This window comes from Cricetulus griseus, chromosome 5, assembly GCF_003668045.3.
Source record: "Cricetulus griseus strain 17A/GY chromosome 5, alternate assembly CriGri-PICRH-1.0, whole genome shotgun sequence".
Taxonomy (NCBI): Eukaryota; Metazoa; Chordata; class Mammalia; order Rodentia; family Cricetidae; genus Cricetulus; species Cricetulus griseus.
Window position 1 is genome coordinate 62,526,190 of NC_048598.1, and position 26,810 is coordinate 62,552,999.

The 26,810-nt window shown below is 41.4% G+C and overlaps 1 protein-coding gene across 1 annotated transcript in view; it reads left to right on the plus strand.

Moving 5' to 3' along the window:
• Nckap5 (NCK associated protein 5) overlaps positions 1-26,810 on the plus strand; it is a 544,909-nt gene that overhangs the window by 212,715 nt on the left and 305,384 nt on the right. The window contains exon 6 of the mRNA XM_035445835.1: positions 5,305-5,454. Within this exon, the coding sequence (XP_035301726.1) occupies positions 5,305-5,454 (150 nt within the window). The remainder of the gene's footprint in view (positions 1-5,304; positions 5,455-26,810) is intronic.

A 26,810-nucleotide genomic window follows, 5' to 3' on the forward strand; every position in this document is an offset into this window, starting at 1 on the left:
GTTGTTGGTATAAGCTGGGGATCTCAGCTTATACCAGCAAAGAAATGCCTCAGTGGCAAAATACATGAATTTGCCAGTGAGAGGGAGGGCAAGCAGGCAAAAAGTGAAAGCTTCCTTCTTCCGCGTCCTTTTATATAGGTTGCCAAAAGTGTGACCCAGATCTAGAGTGGTTCTTCTCACCTCAGTGATCCAGTCAAGAAATTTCTCCACAGATGTGCCCAGCTGCTCAGGTTTTAGTTGATTCCAGATGTAGTCAAGTTTACAGCCAACATTAGTTAGCCATCGAAGTCCTCTTGTCTCCATCTCCCAAGTGCTGGGATCCAAGACTGGCTTTGAGTCTTTGTTTTCTAATGACACAACTACATACTAATGATTAAAAATGCTAACGGGAAAATGAGTGACGAAGAGATGCTTCTCAGTGCAGTTACCTTACAAGCATGGCCTTGTCCCTCTTCTCTGTCCTCTGTTTCTGTTTCCATCAGTGCTGCAGCCATCTCTGGCATTCACTGTCCACAATAGTTCTTCCAGGATTCCATGATCTCAGTTCTGGAGGAGACATCCACACACCTCTGCAACACCCTCAGCTAGAGCATTCTCTTTCTTTTCTTGCCTCAGCTGACTTTCATTTTCTTCTTTCTTGTCATCCTTTGCTTGGCCACAGGCAATTTGGATGCAATTGCCACATTCAAGTTCCCTAACCACCTTCTCATTAGGAAAGGTGGAGGAGATAGAGGTCCGCTTCCCTTTCTCTTGTCATTGTCATTGCTGTTGTGTGTATTGATAAACTATGTTTTGAGATGTTGAATGCAGAGGATTTTAACTTTAGAATGGACATTTAGTTGTGTGAATGATTGGTCCAGCAAGGCTCTGTGTTTGGTTCATATATACTACAGCTTTATCAGTCCCAGGATGAGATAATTTTGAGATCTGTGTGAGGTTTGACATTGGAACCAGGGCTTCTGATGGTCCACCCATGATAGAGTCTGATCTGCCATAAGAGAGGCTTTTGGTAAGCTCTGAGCTCAAAACTTCCAGTATCCCTAACTGCCAGTCATTGCTATAGATAGGCTGCCCAACTTGTCTAACTGCTAACCATTCTATCTGTGGCCCCTTCCCATAGCAGTTCCCATTGTAGCAATTAGTATGCACTTCCCTCTCCTGGCTCCCACGTCCTCTTTATTCTACATAAAAGCAAGCTAATTCCATTTTCACAACTTGCAAGACTCTCCTTGGTCCAGCTCTCATTATGATTGTGTGTGTGTGTGTGTGTGTGTGTGTGTGTGTGTGTGTGTGTGTGTGTGTGTGTGTTTACGTGTTTGCATGTGTACAGGCAAACATGTATATACAATTGCACATTGACACATAGGCATGTATTATGAAAGCCAGAAAACTGACCTTGACTGTCATTCCTCAGGTCCCATCAATCTTGTTTGTTTTCTTTCTGTATGTTTTTGAGAAAGGATCTCTGCCTAGACTGTCTTTTCCCTACTCCAAAGCCTCCCTATTCTCATCAACTGGTATTCAGCACCTCAGGCAGTCTCATGTTACCAAATCTTATCCCAAACTGTCCCTAACTATACTCCTCTCGGTCACAGTGTTTGTATTAATTTCTTCATAGCATTTGCCACTACCAGCAGTTGTATTACCTAAACATGTGGTTTGCCATTTGTCATGTTTTCCAACATTAACTATAATTTCATTAATTATAAGAACCCCATTCTGTTTTTCCTGTCTTGAGGCCTGGATCAGCAAATGGTTTGTAATGGTAAGAAGACTCAGTGCTGAGTGCATCAATGAACTGTACTTGGACTCTTTCCAAGAATCACTTTTGTTGTAATTTGAATGTGAAATACACCACCTTCCTCCCCCAGTGTGCTCATGTGTTTAAACACTTGCTCCCTGACTCAGGTGGTGGTGTCTGTGAAGGTTATGGGACTTTTTAGGAGGTGGAGCCTTCCTAGAGGAAGTAGGGCACTAGGAATGAGCTTTAAGGTTACAGCCCAGTCTCACTTGCTGTTCACCCTCTGCTTCCTAAGTGGGCAGCCAGCCTCCTGCTCCTGACATCATGTTTTGTTTTTTGTTTCTTTTTTTTTTACTTTATAATTTTTTGGCTAGTAAGTTGATTAAGATACCCCTCAATGCATAGTGCTAATGTACAGGGTAGCATTCCTAAGTATAAAGAAAGCTGGGATGTGCCTTAATAAATTAGGTAGGGATATTATATTTAGGCATAAGCTATATTCCTTGGGCTACTTCAATAATAAACAGTCAACAGCATATATTTTACAGGACAGCATTACACAAAAACATGCAGGATTCCAGGAGAGATATTAATTGGCTTGTGGAACTATTGTGATGAGATTCAGTACATGCTAATTGAGTGTTCATGACAGTGTTGTAGAGCACAGCTACTGCGAATAATGAGAGTAGCTACCTATGTATATGTGTGTGCTGACAATCTTATTTAGAAACAAAAACATCAAGACTTACAGAACATAAGGTGCCCAAGATCATTTACTGAGCTTCTAAAGGTAGAGCTGGAATGTGACTGTCACATTCTGGGGTGGTTTGGTGTTCTACTTCCCATACCAGTGTTTTTCCTTAGTTTTAATTAACTGTAAAGTCCTCACAGGATATATATATATATATATATATATATATATATATATATATATCCATGTTCATATGTGTACATGTTTGTTGAGGACAGTCTCACATCTCATTCCTTAGAAATGGGGAATTGGGTTTTTATTTTGTTTTATTTATAACTGTAGAAACAACTGCTTATTATTTGGCCTGCCAATGCTCCCCAGTACTAGGATCCTAGGCCTTTCTCTGAGTTAGGAATGGAACTTACATACTTGTATTTGCAAGGCCAACATTTTATGGACTGAGCCATCTCTCCAGCCAAGCACTATCACTTTCATAAATCACTCTATATGTATTATATGCAGAAATCACAGCTAAAATTATATTCAGAAATTAACATGGGTTAACCTGCTGGATGAGTGTTTATATGCATGGATTTTATACATATAGACATAAGTGCTTTATATGCATATGTACTATAAGATTCACTTTTATATATTTCACAATGCATTTTCAAAATTAATTTAAAGTGTTTTGGATCCTTCATAGTAACTTGGTGAATGCAGTTTGAGAACTTGTGGCTCCCTCAATATTGTTTCCTTCTAAATAGATGACATGAGTCCCTTGAAGGCAGGATTATTGAGTTTTGCTTTCATATTTACAGATGATCTTAATTCAGTACTAAATATAAAGAAGTTTTTCGTATGGCTAATCCACTTTAGGCCAGATGGTTGGCAATCCTCTATGCCAGGGCCAAGATCACTGCAGTGTATGCTGGGAATTAAGTAGTGTTATAGGATGATTTCACCTGGTATGTGATGCGAGGGCCTTGGTCATACACAACAGATGGAATATTGTTCATATGGTACTGTCTTTTTTTATCCTTTTGTATGATTGTGTGTAATGCATGCCCTGGTATTCATATGTATAAGTACGGATGCACCCGAAGGGGGCCCAAAGGACACCTAAGAATGTTGGAGCTTACCTTTCACCTAGTTTGGGATAGATCTCTTGTTTACTGCTGTATGCCAGGCTAGGTGGCCTGCTAGCTTCCCTGAATTCGCCTGTCTCTGCCTCCTGTCTCATTGTAGGAATGCTTGGAATATAAACACATAAGATTGTACCTGGCTTTAACATGGTTTATGGGGATCAGAACTCTGGTCCTCACACTTGGGCAGCAAGCACTTTCACCCACTCAGCCATCCCTATCGTGTATTGTATCATAGTCTCTAGATATTTATTTTTCCCTTGAAAGCAAAAGCTAAGCAAGAGTCTCAAATTAACACTTCTCAGCTTCCAAAAAGCTGTCAGAGACAAGTTTGAGTTTGGAGCTTCCAACAGGGAGGCAAGACAAGACAACAACATTTTATGTCTGCCTCAAGGCTGTACAACAAATTCTGAAGTGTTAGAGGAGGAATACAAGAATCCTTAGAAATTAGGTTAATCATGGCTAGAGTAACTATTTGGTTTGAGCAGAGAATTCCACCTGGCTGGAGAGATAGCTCAACAGTGCCTGCACTTACCCTGCAAACATAAAACTTAAGTTCATATCCCAAGAACCTATATAAATACCACATAGACATACAGGTCTGCCTGTAATTGAAGTCTTGAAAGGAAGAGATGGGGGATCCCCAGATAAAGCTGGTTATAGGGATGAGCTGTATGGGTAACCTATGATTCTGACTGAGAAACATGGTCTTAATGAATAAGGTAGAGGAGTAATACAGAATGATTCTACCAACCTCAGTCCTCCATTTACATGCATACCACACATGCGTCTGCAATGCACACAAGAAAAATACATATATGCATGCATATCAATACACAAAATGCGCTAAAAATCTGAAATCACCATTTCAATATGTTACAGTATTTATTTTTCCTTAAATCAATTAATTAGTTGTATGTCCATTGAGTGCTGTGATCCTCTTTGCCTTTCACAAATGAATGCATCAAGATTGATGTATTTTTTTCTGAGTCTAAAGCATAGCTGGATTGTATTGTAATGATACGAGTTGATTAACCATATGATTGTCCCTGAAGCTTGACTGGCTTGGTGGCTTCTCCAACTGAGTGGACAACATGCGTCTTCAGATGCAGTGGCCCAGTAGCTTTACCTTACTAGAGTCTGGAGGCAGAGGAACCAAAAAATAAAGAAATAAAATGAACAAACAAATAAAAACCTTCTGATGTAGGACTGGAAATACAGTACAGTTAATAAAGTACTTGATTTGCAAGCATGATAACCTGAGATTGACGCACAGAACTCATGTAAAATGTTTAGGCATAGCAGTGTATGTTTTCAATCCCAGCACTGGAGAGTTGGGGACAGACAGACAGTAACTTCCTATTAGCTAGCCCTGCTAATTGGTGAGCTCTAGACTGGTGAGAGGGAGTGTCTTTAAAGCAATCAAAGTGGGGGCATTTAAGGATGATCCCCCATGAATGACTTCTGAGCACCTTTTTGCATGCACCCACACGGCCTATGTACATACATGTAGACCTTTGCAGGTACACATATGTCCACAAACAAAATACAGATCTACTGTGCTTACTAATATCAGCACCACTCATCTTGTTTTACAAAGTCTTCTCTACTTCAGCCCAGGAGAAGGCTCAGAGGCAACAGAGTCAAATCCAGACATCTCCACTTAAGACTTTTGTGATGTTCCATCTGTAGATCATTGAAAACAGGACTTTTCTTTTGGGCTTCAGGAAAGAGTGTCTGAGGAAGAGAGAAAACATCAGGAAGCACTGGCTGATCTCCAGGTGGTGGTAGATGAAGACTCAAGAAGTGAAAATAGCAGTACCGATGAGGGAAAAGAAAACACCAGGCTGCTCTTAAAGAGACTGAAGGCTCTGGAGGTAAGACACCCGTCTATCCATTCACTGGTAGAAACAGCTGCTGGTTCTGGTACTGACCTGATGGTACTGGTATGATTATGAGTACCAGGGTTCCTTTCTTAGTTCTCCCAGACAGGTGATACCGTCTGCCACTAGGATCCCTTCCTCAACAATGGACACAATTAAAATTCACTGCACTAGAAGGGTCTTGACTCAGTCAATCCAGTATTGCTTCAAAAGAGAGAAAACAGCACCACAGTTTGCTTCCCAATCCTAGTCTCTAAAATTCCCAGCACGTTAGGCAGGAGTTGTGGACCCCTTGACTTTCTTTTCCTAATGCCTCGTAATATGGAAGCATGGGTGAATAAGTAAATAAATGATACAATAGTATATACAATGGTTGTGAAAATTATGTACATATTTACATACAGGTTTTTGTAGTTTTTTTGGTAGACCCATTGCATTAAGAAAAATGGTATGTGTAGACATCAACATGTAAGGTACATGCACAGAGAGAATCAACACCTAGCTAAGGGGTCTTTGAAGAAGATCCAGATGCACCCCAGCTCTCCAACACATAGTTTGAAAGAACTAGATGCTCTGTATCTTAGAGACATTTATTTTACCTTAATAGGTCATTTTTTCCTAGCTGCCATCAGAGAACATTTTGCTTGCTTGTTGTTGTTTGAGGTTTTTGAGACTTAAGTGGAAATATTTGACATATTTGAGACTTGAGTGAAGGTATTAGCTTCATCCATCCTAGAGGGTCATTTGGAAAGAGAGTTTAACTGAGGGATTGTCTACATTCGGTTGGACTTGGGCATGTCTCTGGGAGATTGTCTTGATTGCCTTGGTTGCTCTGGAAAGACCCAGCCCACTATGAGTGGCACCATTCCCTAGATGGAGGTCCTGAAATGTGTAGGAGTAGAGCTCTAGAAGCATGCATAATTCTCTCTCTGCACTTGACTCTGGGTGTGAATAGATGTTCCATGTCCCTTCCACCGTGATGCCCCCACATTTGTGGGACATAATCTGGAACTGTAAGTTCTAAATCATTTTTTCCCTAAGCTTTGCTCTCTATCAGGGTATTTTGTCTCAGAACAGGAAATGAAATTAGAACACCCATCCTCTAAAAACACAGTCTGGGGATGTAACTCTGTTGGTAATGCACTAGCCTATCATGGGGAAGCTCTGAGTTCCCTCCTCAGCATCACATAAAATTGGGCATGGTGGTATAGACCTGAAATCTCAGCGGCAGGATCACGAATTCAAGATCATCTTTGATTACAAAGTGATTTCTAGGATGACCTGGGCTACAAGAGAATCTGCCACAAAACAAAAACAAAGGAACAATAATAAAAGCATAGTCCTACGGTAGGGCCCGAAAGATACTTTCATAGTATGACGAACCAGGACAAGAGGCATGTGACCTGCTCCCCACCTGCTGTCCACAGCCCTGCCTCTGATCGCTGGCATCCAGTGTAGAGGGCACTGCCTTTTAGATTCTGATTTCCTGAAGGCAATGGGTGCTTGAGCCAGATGCTCAGGATTTTGTTTGGATCCAAGCTCTCTGTTTTATTATTTTAAAAACTTCAGTGTCACCTAATCTCTTTCTGTTTTTCTTTCCTCACTTGTAAAAATGAAGATAATAATAGAACACAACATTACTAAAAAAGCAGTAGAGATTAAACCACTTTTTATTTCTACAGTTTACTTATTCTTGGTCTCATCTATGTTCTATTTCATCTGTGTTGCTGTGATAAAAATGCCCAAGAAAAAAAAATCAACTTAAGGGGTTGGTTTCGGCTTACATGACAGGTATTAGTTAATCCTTGAAGAGAAGTCAAGACAGTTTAAACAGCTAGTCACATCACATCCACCTTCAAGAAAGAGAGAGAGAAAAACTCATTTGCTTGTGCTCAGTTCAGTTTCTCTACTTGATGCAGTCTAGGGCCCCAGACCAAGGAAGTGTGACACCCAAAGTGGGCTGAGTCTTCCCACATCAATTAGCTTTAGCAATTAAGACAATTCTCACAGACATGCCCACAAGCCAACCCAATCCAGATAATTATTCACCGAGAGTTTTTCCAGGTAATTCTAGCTTGTGTCAGGTTAACACTTAAAGCTAACTGGCACATGGTTTTCCAAGGTTGTTGCTTATTCCTTAGTTGCATACTTACTCTTTATCTGAATAGAATAACTAATACAAAACTATGACTAAAAAGACTCTGGCACACCTATGTCACACAGACATTCCTGAAAACTGATGACAGGGCAGAGTGTGAGAGCCCAGGCAGAAGAGCCATTGACTAGGGAAACATCTGGATCCCTTGGAGGAGGGGGCAGGGATCACCTGTGTCTCCAATGGCTCTCATACCTTGGTAGAGTTTTAAATACACTTAAGGAAATATCCCTGGGAGAAGGGATTATTCCATCCAAGAGTGTTAAGAAACACCATACTGAACTAGGTTCAACAGGATTGAGTTTATATTACATATACTTCAGATGTTCTTAATTATTACAGTGAAATTGTTCTCAGCTCCTCTCGTTGTCTGGGAGAACTTTTTGAAGGGCATTTTATTTAATCAAGCTAAGAGGTGTTTAAAATGTCTTTGGCATCAAATGTTCTTAAACTTCAGGGTATATACATATTTATATAGTTTTCCCCTTCCAAGAGATCATTGCATATTGGGCAACAACTCTTGCAATATTATTCAGCTGTAATAACTAATGTCTTGAAGTGCCCTTAATGCCCATAGTTTCAATTCACAATGCATTTTATTTCCTGAATTGAATTGCTGTAGTTGAAGAGTAACTGTTTATTTTTATATTCTTTGTATCATATTTGTAACTCACTACTTGCTCCTTGATCTCACTATCTTATTTTTGATGGATCTGTGATTTTATTAAAACATGTATGTATTTATTTCATGTGTGAAGGTGCACATGAGCAGCCCATGTCTTTAGGTCAGAGGTCAGCCTGTTGGAATTGGTTCTCTCCTTTTACCATGTTGGTTTTGGGAACTGAATTCAGATTGTCAGTCTTGCCAGCAAGAACTCTTACCCACTGAGCCATCTCACTGCCCCCATTATATTGTTAATGGTATAAATTTAGGGGAGGGGGCTGGACTATGATTTTAGGTAATTCAGCTTTGTAATTTCTCTAGAGCTTCTTTGATGTCTTGATACTCTTGCCTCTACCTCCTGAAAGCTGGCATTGTAGGTATGCACCATACTTGGGTCTAGAACATATTTTATTTGCATGTAATCAGGTTTTATATGAATTTCATATACTATAGAATTTTAAATTTTATCTCTGTGCTATGTGTATTGAATCATTTGCGTAGGTTAAGAATGTTGTTGTTAAATAAATTGCTCATTTTGCTAGAGCTGGCCACAAACACCCTTGTAGATTTCAGTATTTTAACAAAATCTTCCTTGGGGAGTCTGCAGGGAAATTTTCGTGAAGGAACTTAGATAATGTTGGCAATATTTGGTGTTGTGCAGCAAAACTTAAGAACAGCAAAGAATATTTTCTGCCAATGTGCTTTTCAAGTAACCATATGTGTATGCTCTAACCTCCTGGCTATAATATGATAGAAAGCAGAGGTGATAGGAAGCAGACTGCCCTGGGCCAGTGAGATGGTCAGAGGACATAGGCGTTTAGTGCCAATTGTTATGTGGGTTCCAGGGATAGAATATAACCGTGGAACAGAAGGAGAGACATACCCCTTCAGGTTGTCCTCTGATCCCACATGAGTGCCAGTGCACACACATTACACACACACACACACACACACACACACACAGAGAGAGAGAGAGAGAGAGAGAGAGAGAGAGAGAGAGAGAGAGAGAGAGTTTTATTTATTTTTTTTTATTTTTTCAAGACTGGGTTTCTCTGTGGCTTTGGGGGCTGTCCTGGAACTAGCTCTTGTAGACCAGGCCGGTCTCGAACTCACAGAGATCCACCTGCCTCTGCCTCCCAAGTGCTAGGATTAAAGGCATGTGCCACCAACGCCCAGCTAGAGAGAGGTTTTAAGAATGAAGAAAAACCCCAGACACTCCAGACCCAGGGATTTGGGAAGTAAACTCAGAATCAACTGCCAGCATTATACCGTTGACTGATGTGATACAAATGTTTAAATGCTACATATGATTTTTAAAAACACTTGGTTTACCTGTAACAGCCATCCTGTCATGTCAGAACAGCACCTGACTTTGGTAATTAAGTAAGCGTGGCCCAAGCCTTACATGGGTGGGCCAGAGTCCACAGGACATCCAGTGAGGTTCATAGGTTCTTGTGTCCTAGAGCAGACTTAAATACAGACACTTGGAGAACAGTAGAGACAGTTTATGAGAAGATAAAGGCACTCATGAGAATGGAGCTAGGACAGTGTGACACACCAGTAGGCTCAGCCAAGAAATCGGTGAGCCGTCGTGGGCCACTTCCACCTACCAGCTTTTCCCACGTTTGTACTGAGCATACTACTGTCATATATATGTATAGCCATGGTGGGGATCATTCTCCAGGATCTGCCAACTGCCTTCTTTCATATGCTGATTTCAATGCCTCTGTCTTCATGCCCTACTCACCTGCCACATCACACAGGCAGTTCATCCCCACCCTCACCTGAGAAAAGTTTAGGACACCCACCTTCCCGGTACTGCACTTTCTCTACAGTCCTTCCTCTTCTAGGCCCCATTTGCTTTCAACTTTCGTTGGCTTTTCCCAGCACCAGCCTCATGTGGAGATGCTTCCCCAGGGTGGATTTTCTCAAACCCTAACCCACAAAGGACAGTGAGACTTGGTAGGGCACCTTAAGAGATTTTTCTTCTGCCCATTGCTTCTCAGTCCCACCTTGCCCCTATCATAAAGCAAGGCCACCTGTGCCCCCACCCCCACTCACTGCAGCCAGTGCCTTGTCTGGTTATAAGCCTCTAGGTTCTAAACTCTCACTTGTTTTTCTGGTTCCCTCCATGCCCTTCCAGGGCTCCTCGGGGTGTCTTGCTAAAGAGACATTTCCATTCCTCCAGAGGAGCCCAGATGTAGCTGTCAAACAAGACACAGACACAGAGGCATATATTCTCTTTCTGCAGATTTCTAAGCCCAGTGGCTGTGTTGAGACATTTGCATGTGCCATGGGGAGGAAGCTCAGACCCTCTTAGACCCTCTGGCCCTACTGGGTTGTGGAATTTTTACATAGGCTCCCAACACATGCTAGAGAGACTACTTGATAGTTTTGTATCTGTGTTGCAGAACTACAAGGGCAAGCAAGAGCCATATCCACGTTCCCCTTAGTGTTTGGGGATGCAGATGTGAGTCTGTGATTTAAGAGTTTGGGATTCCAAGGATGCCATTTCAAGGACTGTCTGTCTGTCTGCCTTCCTGCCTTCCTGCTTGCCTTTACTGCTGTGTATGTGTGTATACTTGTGAGTATGTGGAAGCCAGAGGCCAAAGTTGGATACCTTTTGCGATCCACCTTAGTTTTTGAGACAGGCCAGCTCACTGAACCTAGAACTCATCATTTCAGCTAATCTGACTGGCCAGCAAGGCCAGGGAGGCTCCTGTCTCCACCTTCCCAGCATTAGGATTCCAGATGTGAGGCATCAAGTCAGGATATTTTATGTGGGTTCTGGGGTCCTCATGGCATAGCAAGCACTTTATCAATAGAGATATCTCTGAAGCCAGAGGACTGCTTTCTTTACTTGGACAGAAACTCACGAAACCTTCTAAATCATGTATGTGGGCAGATTGTGCCTTCAACCCAACTCTGTGGCACTGATTCCAGGATCCTTTTCAACTTGCTCTCTGGAGTCCCTTGGTTACATCTGGGGTCTAGCCTTGTCTGTTCTTGGAGTACTTGTCTCAGCCTCTGGGTTTGTTCCTGAAGCATTTTCTCACTATGCATGATTTTCTTATCTCTGGACCTTATGCTACAGCCCCAGCAGGTCTTCTCACCACTCAAGACAAACTTCTCATAAAATTACATGTCAAGATAGATATCCCCATACTTATTCTAGCCTCCTACAGTATCTGATTCCCAGACTCCAACCGAGAGCAGAGTCAACCTGGGAACACTCAAGAGCTCTGAGCCCCCGCCAAAGTGCTGATGTCTCATCTGTAGCCTCAAGGTTAGAGGAACGTGGCCTCTCATAGGAATGATTTGTTCTGTGCAGAAAAGTATAGCAATTAAATATGTTAAGGTGAATAACAGCCTTTTCCACCCAATTATACCTTTCTGTGAAAGTTTGACAATTAAAGTGCTAAGCATAGGTTTTTGTTAATAAATGATTCTGTTTAAAATTGTGTAGTTTAAAATAGTCAAAGCTAGCTGTACATCACAGTTATTTATGGAACTCATACTTAATCTATGCTCTGAATAATCTCAATGGGTCAATTGCTATTCTCAGCCCTAGGGAAGGTCAGGTTCCCACCTCAGAGGACAGAGACAGGAAGCACATATTTACATAATAAGCAAATTAATTAATGGACAGACAAGTGGATGCAAATAAGAAAAATAAATAACACCACAGGAAAGAGTGTGAGATAGGAGTGAGAGACATTTAGCTTCCCAGGAACTCCATAGTATCAGGCCACTAAAGAATAATCAACAGGAGATAGCTCCGAAAACATCTGAAAGATTAACATTGTAGAAAGAAGCATCTGCTAGGCTGGAGAAAGTATTGGCAAGGATGGAGTAACATCTGCAAGGATGGAGAAAACACCTGCAAGATTGGAGAAAGCAGCTGCAAGGATGGAGAAAGCACCTGTCAAGATGAAGAAAGAACCTGCAAGGATGGAGAATTCACCTGCAAGATTGGAGAAAGCAGCTGCAATGATGAAGAAAGCACCTGTAAAGATAAAGTACCTGCAAGGATGGAAAATGCATCCATAGTGATGGAAAAAGCACCTGCAAGGATGGAGAAAACCCTGTAAGGATGGAGAAAACTTATAACTTTATGGAGACACAAGTCAGAACCCTGTCCTAGACTATGGGCAAGAATTCCTATCATTTTTACTGTGAAATTTCTTCTTATTTGGTCAGTTCCTACCAGCATTGCACAGGGAGCCATGGGATTGGAGGTCTGAGGCTGATGAGCTGTTCTGTGCCCACATTATTTTCTCATCTCCTTCGGAAATTCCGGCTGAACTTTTATTAGTGTGGGAATGGAACGTGCTAAAGCCACACAGGAATTAGGAAGCTAGCTCATGTGGTAAGAACACTTGCTACACAAGCCTGAAGACATGAGTTCAAATCTTTAGAACCTATGTGAAACCCATATGCAGTAGTGTCTACAATCACAGGAAAACCCACATGGATTATTAATGGAGTGGACGTAGTATATAAGGGGAACTGGAAAGTCCAGAGAGACTTTAAGTTGTTTTATCCCTCACTTCTGGGAGTGATGTCATAACAGAAAGAGTCCAGTCTTGAAAGAGAAGTGGCTTATGGGAAGTGATGCTCTAGCTATCAGTTTATATGGTCCATATTGAGACACATGTTCAGCATGTGACAATGTTCAGAAGGTTTATGGATACCCACGGTTGAGGTTAAGGCTGCAAGGGTGGATCTGAGAGTCATCAGCATATTGATGACATTCTGCAAGTTAAGTCACGTGAGAACTGTAAATGTGGATTTGAAGAGGGCAAAGGACAGATCCCTGGGGAGCCTCTCCTTTGGAGAATTTGCAGAGATCAGGGAGAGGCAGTAAATGATCCTGGGCAAGGTAGCTAGTGAAAATGGAGTGTGATGTGAGAGAAACCTAGAGAAGAAAGGCAATCTTAAGAGGAGCATGGAGCCCATGGTTGACGCCTTTTGATAGCAAGCCTCAAGCTTTATAACCATGGTGTCTTATTAGAGTGACTTTGAAGAGAAAGATGGGAGAGCATGTTTGGATGGTTCTTGTTTCTCTTCTAAGTTCATTTCTGTTTGTGTTATAAAATGCCCTGAGCAAAGACAGTATAAGGAGAAAAAGGGCTTATTTGTCTGACAATTCCAGGTCACAGTTCCTTATTTGGGGTTCGAAAAGATAAATAACTCTAGAAGTTAGTCATATCACATTCTCATTTAAGAGCAAAATAAAGAAATAAAAGTATATTCACCCTTGTTTGCTACGAGTCAGCTAGATCTGTCTACTCTTACACAGTTCAGTCCTCAACTTTTCCAGAGCCAGGCTTCCCACCTCAATCAATAATTAAAACAACTACTCACAGATCTGTCCACAGCCCAGCTTATTATGGATAACTCCTCATTATCACTCTCCTCCTAGCTGATTATAGTTTGTGTCTTAGTTAGAGCGTCTATTGATGTGAAGAGATACCATGACCACAGCACAGCAACTCTTAAAAAGGAAGACATTTAATTGGAGCTGGATTATAGTTTCAGAGCTTCATTCCATTAGCATTAGGTCAGGGAACATGGCAACATGCAGGCAGATGTGGTGCTAGAGCTGAGGGTGCTGAGGCAGCAGGAAGTCAACTTACAGTCACATTGAGTATAGCTTGAGCAAAAGACACCTCCAAGCCCACTCCCATAGTGACAGAGTGCCTCCAATAAGGCCCACTCCCTATGGGGGCTATTTTCTTTTAAACCACTGTAGATTGTGGTCAGGTTGATAGTTAAAACAAACCATCACAGTATCTGTTTGTGTGGCAAGTGTGCATATGTTTACAGAGGTTAGAGGTTGACATCCAGTACCTTCCTCTGTTGCTCGATGGTGGGGGTGTCCATCTGTATGCTGTGAATATATGTTTCTCTTATTAGTTGATGGATAAATGCTGATTGGCCAGTAGCCAGGCAGGAACTATAGTCTGGGTGACCAGAAGAGAATGCTTGGAAGAGGAATGAATGCAGAGAGTGAGTCACAGAAACGAGATGCCATGTAGCCACCAGGAAGGTAGGGTGCCTGGGCATTCTCTGGAAAGCCAAGACCACATGGAGATACACAGATTAGTAGAAATGGGTTAATAGTTAAGAGAGAGCTAGCCAATTAAAAAGCCTAAGCTATTGGCCAAACAGTTTATAATTAATATAAGCCTCAGTGGTTTGGGTGGGATTAAATGACTATAGGATCAGGTGGGACAGAAACTTCTGTCAACAAATGGCACCCAAACATTTGGCAAAAAATTTCACATAAAACCTGACAAAAGCTTAAAAGGGGTTCTGAAAGAGGGTCTCTCAAAGAACTTGGGGCTCAGTAATTCAGCTAGACTGCCTGGCAGTAAGGACCATGGCTGTGCCTGTCTGGGCACCAACAGCACTGAAATTTTGAGCAAACCTTCACGCCTGCCTGGCATTTATATGGGGATTATATCTGAACTCTGGTCAACCTCAGGTATTGGTTCTCAGGTACAATCTACCTTCTTTGGGGGCAGGATTTCTCACAGCTTCTGGAAATTTCCAGTCTGTCTAAGAATATAAGAATTCTCCTGTTTCTGCCACAACAGCACTGGAGTTGCATGACCATTGTTGTACCTGGCCTCTTGTATGGGCCAAACTCGGGTCCTTGTGTTTGCATGACAGTCATATTACTGAGTAATCACCCTGACCCTTAGTGGCTTCTTTGAGAAGTTTTTCTCTGAAGTATATTGGGTGTGGTAAGTCAGACTTGTAGGTATGACACAGAACCAACCCTTTTAACATGTGGGGGTATGCTACTGTGGGAGTTGATACAATGGAAAGGTCAAAGTTGATGACACAGGCATAAACACAAATGTAGATTGAGATATTCGAGCAGGCAGGAAGGATGGAACGAGGCCAGAAACACAGCTTTTTAAAAAGTCAAATGCCTAAAATACACCTCAGGAAATCTTAATTCTCTAAGTCTATGACGGAAACTAAACACCTGTATCCTTTTAGAACTCTGCCTGTGTTTCAGATGCACCGCCAAGATTGAGAGCCATAAATAACAGCTTTGCACCAGAACATTTTCTGTTGCTATAACAAGATACCTGGAGCTATATAAGTTTTTTTTTTTTGAAGTGAAGACATTTATGAAGCTCGGAGTCTGAGACTAAAGTCCACTTGGCATGGAAATAGCATCCAATGAAGGTTCATGGCTAGGTCATAATATATGGGAAAGGAGAAGAAGAAGCAGCCAAGTGTAAAAAGACCAGATAGGAAGCAAGGTACTTGGGAGGGGCCCGACTTCCTGAAGATCTGCATTATCCCCTTGATCTAAATACCTGGGTTTCTCCTAGAGGTCTCAACACCACCACACTGGGGTCCAAGTGTCTCTCACATGAACTACTAAGAGACACACTGGGAAGACTTTTAGAATGGCATTTCAAGCTATGACACAGCTAAGGTAGGTGCCCACCTTTGAACTCACTGGATACAGTAAACTTTCCCTGAGCCCTCAAACCTGGATTCAGAAGCTGTTTCTAGGCATGCCCAGAGCCAGTAAGTCTGAGACTCTGAGGACTGCTTGTACTCAAGAACACCATGAGCCAGGCACCATGAGGCCTATCTGTAAATCACAGGACTCCTCAGGCTCAAATAGAAGGACCACGTGTTTGAGGCTAGCCTGAGCTACATAGAAAAGATTGTCTCAAGTAACTTAAATAAAGCAATAATTAAATAAATTAATTACTTTTTAAAATATTGTGTGAGACAGACAGACAGAGAGACAATGTGTGTATGCTGGCATGCACGTGCCACAGTGTGTGTGGGGGAAAGTCACGATATAAACTCTGTGTCTCTCCCCACTTGCCACTCTGTTACTTTGTTTGAGACAGGCATGTTTGTCAAGTAGGCTGGCCTGCAAGCTTCCAGTGATTTTTCTGCTTCTTATTCCACCATAGGAATCCTGGGATTGCAGATAGATAATACATGATTAGGTCTGTCTTTGCATGGATTCTGGGGATTTGAACTAGGATCTTTGCACTTGTACAGCAAGTGCTTAACCCACTGAGACTTCTCTTCAGGCCCTTAGAATGCTTTTAAATGTCTTATGGCTGTGTATATACCTAAACTTTGTTTGAGCTTCTTGCTGATGAGAAGGAAAAGCCCACTTCTGGTTTTATGTAAGTGGTGACCCTGTTCTCTCCACCCCTCACTTTAATCCCCCACTCTCCTAAGCAACAGTCTAAGAATAAATTAGAAAGTTCCCAAGCTGCCAGTGGTCGTCTCAGTAAAAGACCACTCTTGTTTCCTTTTCATGTTTAAGTTCTGTGACAATATGCTGGCAGGTGACATCACACATCTCTTCTTAGGGTATATGTTGTCTGTCTCCTGATTAATTTGCATCCATCTGTGAGTCACCTAGCAACAACACTAAAGTGGGTTTAAAGACAAAAGCTTCTTTTGGGAAAAGAGACTTCTAATTAGGGAAAAAATCATATTGTATGTGAATATGTAACTTTTCATTAGCTGTTTTCTGACTAAAAAAGTGTTGAAGTCACATAATGAGAAACATTATGAAAGAGAGGAAATAAATGATGATCACAGTCTTCTTCCCATAGCCACAGCCTCCATCTTCATGGAGTCAGCAGGTAAGGGCTGGTATACTAAAATCTCTGCATCCCTATTGAACAGGCACAAATGTTTTACTTCAGACTCTTCCTTAAGTTATACAGTGCAGCAACAATTTACTTCTACTGTACTGTATATTACAAACAGTCTAGAATTGTATACAGTACAGAACTTCTACTGTACTGCTTATTACAAGTGGCCTAGAAATGACTGAAAATGTGAGCGGGACCAGGAAGATGGTTCAGTAAGCCAAGTGTTTGCCACACAAGCTTGAGGACCTGAGATTGGCTCCCCAGAACCAATGCAATAAGCTAGTTATGGCAGTGTGAATGTCTCACCTTAGTGCTGGGGATGTGGAGGCAGATCCCTGGGGCTTCCAGGCCAATCTAGCTAAATCAGTATACTCCAGATTCAGTCAGAGACCATGTCTCAAAAATGAAATGGAGAGCAACCAAGGAAGACACCACATCTTGATGTCTAGCCTCCACATGCATGTACATACCCACTGGAACACACACATGCCATATACACACACAGAACAGTTTTTGAGAGAACATGCAGAGGTTCTATGTGCTTCCATGTCATTTGAAATAAGACTTCAGCATCTGTGGATTTGGTTATCCCCAGGGTTTTCTGGGACTGTTCTCCATTTACCAGTTACTTTTTTATCACTTTGCTAGAAAAGCTTGACAAAAACCAAGTTAGGAAAGCAAAGGTTAATTGACCTCAAGTTCCAGAGGGTTACTTACATTCCACTGTGGTAAGAGATATGTGGCAGCAGGAGCTTGAGGCTGGCTTGAAGGATCACATGCAGATCACATTTTATCCTCACATGGGAAGCAGACAGACAGATGGACAGACAGATGCAAAGACAGACAGAACAGGAAGTGAGCCCAGGCTTTAATACCTCCATGCCTGACCCCACTGACACACTTCCTCCATCAAAGCTCTGTCTCTTAAATGTTCAATAATTTTCCCAAACAGAGCTCTAAGCTGGGCATCAATATGTGTCTCTGAGTGATTCTTCATATTCATATGTCAACACCATTGGATATTGAGAGACAACTCTAAACTAACCAGAACCGGATTGCTTTTGGTTGTCATTGTATTTTATTAGTCAGAAATTTGTAAAATGTAATTCTGTGTGGTATTGACATGTAATATGTTAGAATTATTTCCTCTGTTCAAAATCTTTCAAAAACACAATGAAATGGTTAACTAGAAATTTATCCAATTTTAAATTTCTTCTTATTTACCTGACTCCTTTCTGATACCTACTTAGGTTGTCATCTTTTTGCTCTTCTAATGTCACTAAAATGTTGTATTATACTAGCAAAATCTAATTATAACATTATGCTGTAATAAACATCTTCCGAGTATAAATCTATATACACATGGATTTAAATTGAACATTTTGTCTCTTTAAATTTATATTACATGTGTTTGTATGTGTGTACATATACGTGTCATAGCCCACAAATGGAAGGCTGACTACAACTTGTAGGAGTCAGTCATCTCTTTTTTATCATGTGGGTCCTAGGAATCAAATTCAAATCTTGGCCCAGGCAATGGAATATTTAATAATACTGGTTTGCTTTTTTTTGAAACAGCTGTGCAAAGGGATGGTGAGGTTTATTAAAGAATAAATGGTGCTCCAAAATCAGCTGTTGTAGATATTGATGAAGGTCACAAAGTTTAAAGGGTGCCCGGTGCACAGCACACCTTTGAGATACCATAATAGAAAACTTGGACTCAGGACATTTCTCAATCTGTAAAGTGCCTGCCTTTCAAGCTTGAGGACTTGACTTTGATCCCAGGACTGAAGCAAAAATTTGGATGTGGTGGCATGAATTTGTAGTCTTGGCACTGGAAGGATAGAGACAAGAGAATCTTTGAGGCTTACTGGCCAGCCTGGCCTAATTAGTGAGCTCCATTCTAATGAGAGATTGTTTTAAAGTTGGACAATGCTTATGGGATACCTGAAGTTGAAGAATAACAACTGAGATGGTCCTGTTTCCTACACACCAGTGCACACAAGCACATACACATTGTACACACAGATGCACACAGATGCATACACAGAGACACATGTACACTCATACAAACAAACATATGTATGTTTACACATGCATCTACACACATCCACACATAGCAGGGCTGGGGGCTCAGTCCCTGGTCTGCTGAAATTATTGCAGAGATCTAAATTCTTACAGGACCTTCACAATGCTGTCAATTCTCATTTCCTTGAAGGTAGTCTATTTAGAGCCTTTCCATCAGAAATCATAGCAGCTCCATTTAGTTCCAGCCTTGAGCAATGGGAAGAAAGATCATGCAAGTAGACTTTCTAGAGGAGAAACTTCACCCAGGCATGGATTGCAGCCATCTTCAGGCCTGTGGTCCTCTAGCCTATCTCAGGTAAACCTTTTCCATGTGATGGCCAACCAAGTACCCAGTAAACATTACTAGGGAAAAGACATATTCCTCTGATATCTATAGTACAAACCCTCCTAGACCTCAGGAAAGGGTCTCATTGGCTTGATTTTTAGCTTTGTGAAGAATTCTTGGCCATTGCAGTGGAGAAAGTCTTGGTGGACAGTCCCATAAGCTCCATGATTCGGAACACTCTTGTGGTTGATGTAATTATCATATTTACTCAAACCTGACATCAAACTTTATCCTGCAAGCACACCCACACATACATACCCACACATATAAGCATGTGTCTGTATATACAAGCACATATATCTATACACACATGAAAACATACATACACAAATTTCTTTAAGCCCATTCTGAGGGTAAGTTGCTGCTTAGATATCCTCCTTTATACTCTCTCTAGCTTCCTTCCCCTCCTCTGTGTTACCACACCCTGTCTGCAGATCTTACCCTGTATCTGCCTGAGCATTTGTAGATTTGCGTTTTGCTAGGGAGTGTAGTTACAAAGACTGCAAAACATTTTTATTGTCCCTGAAACACTCACAGGCTGGGGGTGTGTATATATATATATATATATATATATATATATATATATATATATATATTAGAATAATAAAGCTAGTGTTTATTAAAATTTAAAAAATGTACACGAAATGTTCAGAATGTCATCAAGAAGGACATGATAGCTGGATTCTTCAAGAATTCAAGGAAATAAGAAAGTGCTGTCCGAACAATAAGCTTGGCCTTCATGACATTTTTCTAGAGAGTAGCAAGAGGGACAGCTGAAACAATCTCTTCCTCGAGCAGGAAACCTTGACACACCCTCAAGTAGGCTTCAGTACAGGTATGGAGTACCTGGGGTGCCTGTGGCCAGACAGGTGACTGAAAGACTTATCTGCCTGTTCTGTCGGGGTACATGGCACTGCCATCCATCCAAAACACACACAAAGCTAGACCTGTATCATTTCAAAACTGATAGTTGTCTAATCAAATTCTAAGCAGCTATCTTAGTTAGGTTTCCTATTGCTATGAAGAGATACTGTGACCATGGCAACTCTTATAAAAGGAAAACATTCAATTGGGGTAGCTTACATTTTCAGAGATTTAGTTCAATATCATGTTAGGATATGGCAACATGAAGGTAGGCATAGTTCTGGAGAAGGAACTGAGAGTCCTACATCTTGACCTGTGGGCAATAGGAAGTCACACTGAACAAAGCTTGACAAAGGAGACCTCAAAGCCTAACCCCATAGTAACACAGTACACTTCCTCCAACAAAGACAAACAACATCCAACAAAGCCACACTTCCTAATAGTAACATTCCCTATGAGCTTATGGGGCCAACTACATTCAAACTACTACATCAGGGTAGAAGTTTTCTTATCTGCCAACCTCTGAAATTCCCAGAGAGCCTTCAGCCTGCACTCCTTTTTTGACACAAGGTCTTGTAGCCCATACTGACCTCTAACTCACTGTGGGCAACCTTGAAGGAGACCCTCTTGACTCTACACTCCATTTGTTGGGAATATAGCCATGCATTACAACACTCGGCTTATTCAGTGCTGGTGGTGGAACCCAGGGCTCCCTGCATGCTGGGCAGGCAGTGTATCCACTGAGCCACACAGCTGCAGTTCTTTATGATGTTTGAGCCCATCCTTTGAGTTTAGAAACCATGTCCAAGGAAACAGGCCGAGTGTTGCACCACATAGTCCTGAGCTGTACAGGGAGCGCTTCAGACTTCAAGCTAAGTAGATGCTTTTGAAAGGAGTTCATTGGCAGCTATGCAAACAAACGAAAAACACGTATGTTTCCCTATCAGTTGAAACTACCAATTGCCAAGAACTTTTGTTCAGCACCCATTTTCTTTCTGCCCGTGTCTCCCGATTGATGTAAAGGAGCTGAGCCTGTAAACTGGTTTCAGTTTTCTGATAACACCTGGAGGATCCTCCTGCCTTGGGTTTTTTGTTAGCTTCTGCACTCTGTTTTACAAAAGCTCTTTTGCCCTCCAACTCCTAGAAGCTTGTTCAATCAAGATATAACCTTTTATCAGTTACAACCAACTGCTGAGAGAAGGGAAAAAACCTTCTCAATGTGAGCCAGGCCAAGGTGTTCAGGGAGCTCTGGCTGCATTGCATTGCCAAGCCCAGATCTGTGTGGGGGAGCTTGTTAGAAATACCTCTGCTATTAGAAAAAGCCAATATGTCAAAAACTGATCTGCATAAATAAGTTTCTTTGCCAAGCTCAGATTTGTGTGGGAGCTTGTGAGAAAGCCCCAGATCTTCCAAAAGACCAGTGCATCAAGGATTAGTCCCATGAATATTCCAAGAGCTATCAAAGAAGAAAAATGAACCATGAGGCCAACATTAATTGTGCCCAGAGATAATTAGAACAAAGTGTTGTTAATTGTGTGTTGGTTTAATGTGATGTAGCGGTGGATTTTTTTTCCACAGAGTATAAATTTTGATGTCAGAAACAGAAAGCTGGCTGGCTTGATTGATCAAAAGGCCCGTTTGCTTAGATACAGCTAATTAGACATTTTAATCCTTACTCCATAAAGTCCAGTGAAGGCTCCTATATCATGAATGTAACTGGAAACAAAGCCCCAAATCTTGGTATGCTTTGTCTAGTAATGTCTAAGCTGTGCATGAAGACACTCTTATAAGTAATTTACCTAAGTGTCATGAATAAAATATTATGTAAACATGACTCAAGGAACAATAACAAAAACTAAATAAAGTCAAGTAAGACAATCTTAAATTTAGTGATGGCTCAGTTGTAAAAAGTGTTTTCTTGCAAGCATGAGAGTCTGAGTTTGAATCCCCAGCACCCAACTAAAAAGCTAGTAGTGGTGTAGACTTCAAATCTTAGCATCTGGGAAGCAGAGACTGGAGGATAGCTATAACTTGCTAGCCAACCAGTCTCACCAAATCTGTGAGTTCCGGGTTCAGTTAGAGACCCTGTCTCAAACAGTAAGGTGGGCCTGGGGAGGTGGCTCCATTAGGAAAGCCATTGCTATTTGTGCATTGGAACCTGAGTTCTGAAACCCAAGAACCCACATAAAGCTGGATATAGTAGTCAATATTTGCAGCAGCCTGCATATGGCAAGATGCGAAGTAGACACAAGAGAGAATTCCTGGAATCTCACAGCCAGCTAGCCTGCCATTCTTGTGGTGAACAAAAGAGAATCCTAATTTCAATTGCTGTGGAGGATGAGGGTCAGTGCTGAGGTTAACCTCTGAAATCCATGCATGCACTATGACACACATGTATTCACATTGCACACACGAACATGCATACAGATATAAAATGACAACCACAAAGCCAAACAAGGATTAAAATAGTAAAACTATTGAAGAAATATTGAACTTAACCCTTTGCCACACGCATACAAATATGTGCACATTCACAATACCCCCACCCACAAACAATATGATTGATGGACAGTCAAAGATAAAAATCTGTAGTATGCTGTTAAATCTTAGTTTGCCACAAGGAAATGTTATAAAGCTGTGGTAGGAAGAGGCTTGGAGGACTAGGTCCAGAAAGACACCCTTGACATAAAGGTGTTAGTTTCCCAGTCTATGTCAAGGACAGAGTTGCCCATAGCTGTTCAATGTGCAGATTCATCATGGCAGGCTTTGGAAAGCAGGCCTCTGAGGACCCCCAACCAAGGCATTCCCTACACTCCCACCAGGGACTCACTGCCTAGGGAGTGCAAGAAGTTTTCTTCTCTACCCAGTGTGGGTGGCATACTACAGTGGATCAGGGATTCGAAAGTTTGCATGTGGCAGGCACCTAGATCATAAACACAAGCTGTTATGTTGCTGGGATCCCACAGCATTTGGTTTAGAAATTACAACTATTTCAGAACTTGGGCTTTTCTTCTATGTATCTATGCCTTTAACGATCCAAATGTAAATACCCTGCATGCCTGGTGGTGACATCCTGCTTTTCTAGCTGGAACCTGTTCATCATGGTACACACCCCTCTCTTCTGGGGTACAGGGATTACAGTTACTGAGGTCATGTAATGGAGGAGGATCCTATAAAGAGAGACCCAGTGCCTACAGAGAAGGTAAAGTCTGTTACTGGGTACCTGGTTTTGTTGTTCTTGTTATTATTGCTCTAAGTTTATACAGATATAAAATGACAACCACAAAGCCAAACAAGGATTAAAATAGTAAAACTATTGAAGAAATATTGAACTTAACCCTTTGCCACATGCATACAAATATGTGCATACACACATTCACAATACCCCCACCCACAAACAATATGATTGATGGACAGTATAACAGTTATTGCTGTTTATTTATGTGTAGAGGGATGTAAGGGTTCGTATTTGCCTCTCAGTGTGTGTGTGTGTGTGTGTGTGTGTGTGTGTGTGTGTGTGTGTGTGTGTGTGTAAGTCAGAGGACAACTTGTGAGAGCTGTTTCTCTTGACAGGCTTGGCAACGATTGCCTTTACACCTAGCCAGCTAGCCAGCTATCTGCCTTATTTTCCAGACAGGATCTGTCACTTAACAAGGAGCTCACTGATTCAGCTTAAGTGAAGTATAGTGAGCCTCTGGTAAGTCTCCTCAGCCCTGGGATCACAGCCATAACCTGCCAGCCTCTTCTTTGTATTTGTACATCTAGCATGGTGAGGTAAACGCTCTCTGTCATGAGCAGAGAATCCCAGGTTTATAATCCAGCCGTGTTCATCACAGTACACACCAGCCTCATCACAGTTCAATGATTACTCAGTTGGGATCTGTGGCTCTTCTGCAAAGCAGGTTCCCACTGGGCTTCTATAGGAGGGCCAGCCTGCAACAGGCTCCCATTGTTTATGAAGCTGAGCATCTTGACCATGCAACTCACAGGAAATCAGGGAGTGCGAGCAGTTTGCAAAGCTCAGATCTTCTCCCTGGAGGCTAGGCCTTTTATTCACCTGCATCTGCCTTGTGGTCACAACCCATAAGATCTTTCAGGAAAACACAAAAAGTATCATTTCCCATGACTTTCTTGGTGCTGTTCAGGTTTGTCTTCTTCCTTCAGTTTTTAGTTGCCCATGGCCAAAGTCAAATTGGTTTTGGTAATCTCTCTCAAAAAAAAAAACTTTCAAATACCATGAATTCATTTAGAGGATACTGTCTCCAGTGGGGGCACGGGAGGAGGAGGGAGTACAGTTTAAAAGGAGAAGCAGCTCTGGTACGCAGCATATGATTTGCTGAGGCTTCTAGGCCATAAGATAAAATCGGTTCCCCAGAAAGCCAAAATTTCCCCTGCAGTTTTATTTTATGAGATTTTCATATAAGAAGACAAACAGGCTCCTGTAGCTCCCGGAAAGCAGGGTCTAGGAATTCCATGAGATGAATGTAAATTCTTGAGATAGACCCACTTACAGCCTTGCTCATGCTCAGTGTCTGAGAACTGCTCCCAAGGGCCTTGTTAAAAGGCGGAAGAGCTTCAGGGCTCATCACAGAGTGGAGGAAGCACTCGTGGTCCTGGATTATTATAATAGAATTAATAACCTTATGTTGAATATAATCAGGATAATAAGTCAATTAATGCTGAATCCATTTGATAGCAGCCAGATGCACAATTGTGTCATCACCGAGGATATAGTTTTGGAGAAATATTTTAATTGCTTATCTGATCATTACATGTGGATCTTGAACTAACTCCTAATTTCAAAAGAAGACTTTTCAAAAAGTAACTGTAGAAATTTTACTCTGTGGACTGAGGTATAGTGAACAAGTAGACATTTTGTCTGTTTTTAAATTTTTCTTTCTTTCTTACTTGCTTGTTATTTTGTTTTTAAATATAATTCATTGTTTCATTATTCTTGAGAATTTCGCACAGGTATGCAACGAAACATGATTATACCCACTACCTCCCATTTCCTTCTTTCTTTTTTCTTTTATTGAAAGTAGATTTTTTCACATAATATATTCTGGTTACAGTTTCCCCTCCTATATTCCTTCCAGTTCCTTCCCACCTCCCCTCCTATCTGATCCACTCCCTTTCTCTCTCTCATTAGAAAACAAACAGGCTTCCAAGGGATATTAAATAAAAGATATGATAAAATAAAAACCATCACATTGGAGTTGGACAAGACAAACAGAAGAAAAAAAGAACCCAAGAGAATGCATAAGAACCAGAGCCCCACTCATTCTCACACTCAAGAATCCAATAAAAACACTAAACTGGGAGCCATAATACATATGGGTGTATGTACTGGGTGTAAACTGGGAGCCTGTGCCTGTTGCCTCAGACTCTGAGAGTTCATGGGAGCTTTGATCATGGTGATTTAGAGGGCCTTATTTTCTTGGTGTCCTTCTCTGTATCTTAACTCTCTCCATCTCCTCTTCTGTGGTGTTCCCAGAGCCATGAGTGGAGAGATTTGATGGAGACATCCATTTAGGGCTGAGTGTTCCAAGATCTCTCAATGTGCATAATGTCTGACTATGGGTCTATGTATTTGTTCCCATCTGCTTCTTCATAGGAAGAAGCTTCTCTGATGATGGCTGAGCAAACACTGATCTATGAATGCAGCAGAATGTCACTGGGAGTCAGTTTACTGATACATTTTTTTTAGAACTCTAGTGTTTGATTTTACCCTATGTCCCTGAGCTGTATAGTGTCTGGTTTTTGGTTACCCAAGCTTAAGTCAGATATTGGTTTGTTATTCTAACAAGCTTTGTACCACCATTGCTCCAGCATATCTTACAGGCAGGATGCCATGTGAGATCCAAAGAATTTGTGACTGGTTTGGTATTTAATTTTCTCTTTTGGTAACCTGTAGAGTGAGTACCTTCCTGTACCAAAGATGCTATAATGTAAGTGTGAAGGCTATATGTAGCAACCAGCTTGACGTCTCCATGTTCAATGCATTGTGTAGGTGTTGTCTTCAGCAATGAGGCCTTGCCTTCAGATTATAGAGAGTAACCTCTAATCTCGGCAACTGTCTAGGTTGTTTGGGATCCCCATGGAACCCCTTTGGCCAACAACTCAGTTAGATGTAACCCAATCCTGGGTTCATTTGGTGATAAGAGATAGCTAGTTGGGACTTTGCCTCCCCCATTATTTGGTGATTTCATTTAGATTACCTTCATATATGTATATAATTTAGGAAGGATCTAGTCTACTAGGATTCTATACTACCCCTCAAATGGTGCTTAATTTTAGCTGTCTCTCCCTGTATTCCCTCCCTTATCCCCATCTCCACTGTCCCTCTCCACTCAATCCCCATGTTCTAACCACCATCATTAATCCATGTTTATCTATCTTATTTTGCATTCCTAACAATATCTATCTGTACCCCATAGTCCTTTACCCAAAACCAACCTCTCTACAGATCATAGATTTGTTGTCATTGTATTAACATCTGATATTCACGTATAAGAGAATACACACCACATTTGTTAGTCTTGGTCTGGGTTACCTCACTCCACCCAGGGTGATTTTTTTCTAGTTCCATCCATT